We start from the raw sequence: 5,354 nt of genomic DNA, 5'->3' as shown, positions 1-5,354 counted from the left end.
AACCCAACATGACCCATGCCAACTCAATGAACCAAAACACCTCAACCCAACCCAACTCAACCCAACAGGACCCACTCAACGTGATCCCCCCCACCTCAACAAACCATCCCGTCCCAATCCACCCCAACTGTCCCTGCCCCTCTACCTTCTCCACTCCTTCCTCCTCTTCACCAGCAGCACGACGAAGACGATGCAGGCGATGAGCAGCACCGTGGCCACCAACCCCAGCCCGGTGGCCACCTTGCTGATGCGCGCGGAGCACTGGCTGCCCGTGTACCAGTAGAGCGATTCATCCCAGCAGCTGCAGGGACAAGGAACAGTCAGGCCCAGTGGTCCCAGTGGGGATGGGGGACGGGCACGGGGGTGGGGGGGCACATGGTGACACTCACAAGCACTGTGGCCCGGCGCGGGTGACGTGGCACTGGCCGTGGTAGCAGTTGAGGGTGATGGGCGTGTTGGGCGTGCAGTTGGTGATGCAGCGGATGTTGTTGCTCACGTTCTGCGCGTAGTAGTAGTCCTGGTAGCCGACGGGCGCCCGCTGCTGGCACAGTGCTGAGGAGGGGACATGGCGGGGGGGGGGGGAGGGTCAAATGGGGTGGTGGGGTGTGTAGGGGCTGGTGGGGCGCATGGGGGGGCTCAGGAGACATGTAGGGGGCTGGTAGGACTGATGGGGGCAGGTGGGGTGCCTCGAGGGTAGTGGGCTTTATAGGGGTCTAGTGGGGCTCATAGGGGACTGGTGGGGCTCATGTAGGGTGGTGGGCTTTATGGGGGGTCTGGTAGGGCTCATAAGGGGCTGGTGGGGCTCATAGGGGGTTGGTGGGGCTCATATAGGGTGGTGGGCTTCATAGGGGCTGGTGGGGCTCATGGGGGCTGGAGGGCTTCATGGGGGGGGTCTTTTGGGGCTCATAGGGGGCTGGTGGGGCTTATGGGGTCTGGAGGGCTTCATGGGGGGGGTCTTTTGGGGCTCATAAGGGTCTGTTGGGGTTCATGGGGGCTGGTGGGCTTCATGGGGCTCATTGGGGGGTCTCATGGGGCTCATAGGGACTGGTGGGGTGCATAGGGGACTCGGGGGGGCGCATGGGGGTCCGTGGGGTTACCCCGGCCTCACCATCAAGCGAAGGGGACTCCGTCATGTTCTTGACGACGGGGCTGGATGACACCACAAGGCAGACGACGGCTGTGGGGGGAGAGAAGCTGTCACAGACCCTTCTCTGGGGCCTCCCCGGGGGGTCGGGGGGCAAGGGGGGGGAGGATGGGACACCCACAGGGGTCGTGCTCGCAGTCGCCCTGGCTGTCGGCAGTCTCCCGAAGCTTCTGCACCAGCTTCTCCGTCTTCTCCTGGAACTCCTCGGTCATGTTGGGGCTGGCGATGGTGCTGAAGATGACCTCGTGCTCCACCTCGAGGCCGGTGCCCACGGGGAGGGACGCGGAGGCCCTGCGCACCCCGGGCTCCCTGCCCTTCTGGAGGCCGCCGGCCCGATGCGGATGATCTTCACGCCCTCGTAGCCGGGCACGGAGATGTAGATCTTGTCCATCTGCCCGGGGAAGGGGTGCCGTGAGGACAGGTCCTGCGTGGCCCGGCCTCCTTTGCGCGGCCCAGCCTTCCCTTGCACAATCCAGCCTCCCCCCGTGCTCCTGGCCTCCCCTCATGCAGCCCGGCCTCCCCCTTGTACTCCCAAACTCCTCTCACGCAGCCCGGCCTCCCCTCGTGCTCCCGACTTCCCTTTACGTTCCCAGCCTCCCTTTGTGCTCCCCAGCCTCCCCTCATGCTCCTGGCCTCCACTTGTGCAGCCCAGCCTCCCTTTGTGCTCCCAACCTCCCTTTGTGCTCCCAGCCTCCCCTTGTGCTTCCAGTCTCCATTTGTGATCCCCGCCTCCTCTCCTGTGGCCCGGCCTCCACTTGTGCTCCCGGCCTCCCCCACGCAATCTGGCATCTGTTGGCGCTCCTGGCCTCCCCTTGTGCTCCCGAGCTCCTCTCGCACAGCCTGGCTTCCCCTTGTGCTCCCGGCCTCCCCTCGCTCTCCTGGCGTCTGTTTGTGTTCCCGGCCTCCTTTTGTGCTCCCAGCCTCCCTTTATTCTCCCAGCCTCCCCTCTCGCAGCCTGGCCTCCCCTCGTGCTCCTGGCCTCCCTTTGTGCTCCTGGCCTCCCCTCATGTTCCTGGCCTCCCCTTGCACAGCCCGGCCTCCCCTCGTGCTCCCCGGCCTCCCCTCCTACTCCCCGGGCCTCACCTCCTGCCGAAAATGCCTCACGAAGTCCTCGTAGGCCTGCGAGAGGGGGTCCTGCAGCTCCTCCGTGTAGTTGAAGTTGGTGACGGTCACCACCAGCTCCACGTTGGCCACGATCGTCCCCTCGACGGCTGCGGGAGGCAGGAGGGGGCTGAGCGTGGGGGGCCGGGGCCGGGCGGAGGCCGTTGGCCAGGGGGAGGCCGTGGGCTGGGGGGGAGGCCGTGGGCTGGGGGGAGGTGGCACTTACGGTTGTCGATGGTGACGGTGTCAGTGGAGAACTCGCACAAAGGGCCGTAGAAGTCAGAGGGGCAGACGCACTTGATATCGTCGTAGTAGCCTCCGTTCTGGCAGACCACTGCGGGGAGAGCAGAGGTCAGGGGGCGCCTCGGGGGGCACCCAGGGGTGGGGGGGTCCCACAAGGAGAGCCCGGGGAGGACAGGGGCGAGGGGCAGCGATGGAGGCCCGGGAGGTGGGGTGGAGGAGGGAGGAGGGTGAGGGGAGGGAGGACAGGAGAGAGAGGTGGATGCTGACCTGCAGGAACGGCGGTGGTGGTGGTGGTGGTTGTGGTCGTTGTGGTGGTGGTGGTGGTCGTTGCGGTGCTGGTGGTGGTCGCTGGGGTACTGGTGGTGGTCGCTGGGGTGCTGGTGGTGGTCGTTGGGGTGCTGGTGGTGGTGGTGGTTGGGGTGGTGGTGGTCGCTGGGGTGGTGGTAGTGGAAGTGACACCAGTGGAGGTGGGTTCAGTGGTGGTAAATGGAGAAGAAGTCAATCCAGACGTGATGGAGGCTGTTGAGGAAGTCACGGGTGTGGAGGTGAAGCCTGTGGAGGTCCCTGGAGTGGTTGAGGAGGCTGCGGAGGTGGAAGAGGACATGGTGGAGGCCAATGTGGAAGTCAGAGGTGTTGAAGTGAGGCCTGTAGAGGTTCCTGGAGTTGTACTGGGCGCTGTGGAGGTCTCTGAGGAGGTGGTGGAGGTGACTGTGGAGGTCACAGGAGCGGAGGTGAGGCCTGTGGTGGTCCCCGGAGTAGAAGTGGAGGCCGTGGAGGTCTCAAATGTCGTTGTAGAGGCTGATGTGGAGGTCACTGGTGTGGAGGTGAGTCCTGTGGAGGTTCCTGGAGTGGAAGAGGAGGTCGTGGAGGTCTCGGAAGAGGTTGTGGAGGCAACTGTGGAGGTCATGGGTGTGGTGGTCAGCCCCGTGGAGGTGCCTGGAGATGTTGAGGACGCTGTGGAGGTCTCTGAGGAGGTGGTGGAGGCCACAGTGGAGGTCAAAGGTGTGGAGGTGAATCCTGTGGAGGTTCCTGGAGATGTTGAGGACGCTGTGGAGGTCTCTGGGGAGGTGGTGGCGGCCGTGGTAGTGGTCACTGGAGTGGAGGTCGGGCTGCTGGAGGTGCCTGGATTTGTGCTGGAGGCTGTGGAGGTCTCAGCTGAGGTGGTGGAGGCAGATGTGGAGGTCAAAGGAGTGGAGGTGAAGCCTGCGGAGGTGCCTGCAGTGGAAGAAGAGGCCGTGGAGGTCTCTGGGGAGGTGGTGGAGGCCACTGTGGAGGTGACTGGTGTTGAAGTGAGGCCAGTGGAGGTGCCTGGAGTTGTACTGGAGGTCGTTGAGGAGTCAAATGCGGTTGTAGAGGCTGATGTGGAGGTCATTAGTGTGGAGGTGAGGCCTGTGGAAGTTCCTGGAGATGTTGAGGAGGCCGTGGAGGTCTCTTGGGATGTGGTGGAGGCCACAGTCGAGGTCCCCAGGGTGGAGGTGAGTCCTGTGGAGGTTCCTGGAGTTGTGCTGGAGGCTGTTGAGGTCTCTGAGGAGGTGGTGGAGGCTGTTGTGGAGGTCAAAGGAGTGGTGGTGAGGCCTGTGGAGGTTCCTGGAGTTGTGCTGGAGGCTGTTGAGGTCTCTGGGGAGGTGGTAGAGGCCGTTGTGGAGGTCAAAGGTGTGGAGGTGAGGACAGTGGAGGTCCCTGGAGTAGTTGAGGAGGCTGTGGAGGTCTCTGCTGAGGTGGTAGAGGCCGTTGTGGAGGTCAAAGGAGTGGAGGTGAGGCCTGTGGAGGTTCCTGGATATGTTGAGGACGCTGTGGAAATCTCTGGGGAGGTGGTGGCGGCCATGGTAGTGGTCACTGGAGTGGAGGTCGGGCTGGTGGAGGTGCCTGGAGTTGTACTGGAGGCTATGGAGGTCTCAGCTGAGGTGGTGGAGGCAGATGTGGAGGTCAAAGGAGTGGAGGTGAGGCCTGTGGATGTGGCTGGAGTGGAAGTAAAGGCCGTGGAGGTCTCAGGTGACGTAGTGGAGGCCACTGTGGAGCTCACAGGTCTTGATGTGAGTCCTGTGGAGGTCCCTGGAGTGGTTGAGGAGGCTGTGGAGGTCTCTGCTGAGGTTGTGGAGGCAACTGTGGAGGTCATGTGTGTGGAGGTCAGGCCCGTGGAGGTGCCTGGAGATGTTGAGGACGCTGTGGAGGTCTCCGAGGAGGTGGTGGAGGCCGTTGTGGAGGTCAAAGGAGTGGAGGTGAGGCCTGTGGAGGTTCCTGGATTTGTGCTGGAGGCTGTTGAGGTCTCTGAGGAGGTGGCAGAGGCCGTTGTGGAGGTCACGGGTATGGAGGTGAGGACAGTGGAGGTTCCTGGAGATGTTGAGGAGGCCGTGGAGGTCTCTTGGGATGTGGTGGAGGCCACAGTCGAGGTCCACAGAGTGGAGGTGAGTTCTGTTGACGTTCCTGGAGTGGAAGAGGAGGCCGTGGAGGTCTCGGAAGAGGTGGTGGAGGCCACCGTGGAGGTCATGTATGTGGAGGTGAGGCCTGTGGAGGTGCCTAGAGATGTTGAGGACACTGTGGAGGTCTCAGCTGAGGTGGTGGAGGCCGTTGTGGAGGTCAAAGGTGTGGAGGTGAGTCCTGTGGAGGTCCCTGGAGTGGTTGAGGAGGCCGTGGAGGTCTCTGGGGAGGTGGTGGAGGCCGCTGTGGAGGTGACTGGTGTTGAAGTGAGGCCAGTAGTGGTGCCGGCAGTTGTACTGGAGGTCGTTGAGGAGTCAAATGCGGTTGTAGAGGCTGATGTGGAGGTCATGTGTGTGGAGGTGAGGCCTGTGGAAGTTCCTGGAGATGTTGAGGAGGCCGTGGAGGTCTCTTGGGATGTGGTGGAGGCCACAGTCGAGGTCATGTGTGT

At 63.2% G+C, this 5,354-nt stretch overlaps 2 protein-coding genes across 2 annotated transcripts; both read right to left on the bottom strand.

Annotated features, from left to right (window-relative positions):
- Positions 1 to 128: 128 nt before the first annotated feature.
- On the bottom strand, positions 129 to 1,702 carry LOC308186529 (mucin-3A-like). The gene is made up of 4 exons (XM_080608643.1): positions 1,266 to 1,702; positions 1,109 to 1,177; positions 390 to 552; positions 129 to 301 (listed from the first exon to the last, which is right to left on the bottom strand). The coding sequence occupies exons 1-4, from the start codon at positions 1,648 to 1,650 to the stop codon at positions 142 to 144; spliced, it is 777 nt and encodes a 258-aa protein (XP_080464769.1). The 5' UTR covers positions 1,651 to 1,702; the 3' UTR covers positions 129 to 141.
- Positions 1,703 to 2,186: 484 nt separating this feature from the next.
- LOC308186528 (uncharacterized protein) lies at positions 2,187 to 3,395 on the bottom strand (the record flags this gene model as incomplete). Its single annotated transcript, XM_080608642.1, has 3 exons — positions 2,187 to 2,355; positions 2,472 to 2,579; positions 2,756 to 3,395. 3 exons carry the CDS (start codon positions 3,393 to 3,395, stop codon positions 2,210 to 2,212), a joined length of 894 nt encoding a protein of 297 aa, XP_080464768.1. The 3' UTR covers positions 2,187 to 2,209.
- Between the last annotated feature and the right edge of the window lie 1,959 nt (positions 3,396 to 5,354).

Source organism: Anser brachyrhynchus (assembly GCF_964034855.1).
Source record: "Anser brachyrhynchus genome assembly, contig: SCAFFOLD_645, whole genome shotgun sequence".
In the NCBI taxonomy this organism is placed as follows: domain Eukaryota; kingdom Metazoa; phylum Chordata; class Aves; order Anseriformes; family Anatidae; genus Anser; species Anser brachyrhynchus.
This window is presented reverse-complemented; position numbering and strand designations above follow the sequence as displayed.

Excerpts from the sequence above, each read along its gene's own strand:
- LOC308186529 (XM_080608643.1), bottom strand. The coding sequence starts at position 1,650 with ATGAGGGGAGGCCAGGAGCACGGGGGGAGGCTGGATTGTGCAAGGGAA. Across the intron at positions 1,178-1,265 it reads CGACTGCGAGCACGACCCCT|CCGTCGTCTGCCTTGTGGTG; the intron begins GTGGGTGTCCCA and ends CTCCCCCCACAG. Across the intron at positions 553-1,108 it reads GGAGTCCCCTTCGCTTGATG|CACTGTGCCAGCAGCGGGCG; the intron begins GTGAGGCCGGGG and ends TCCCCTCCTCAG.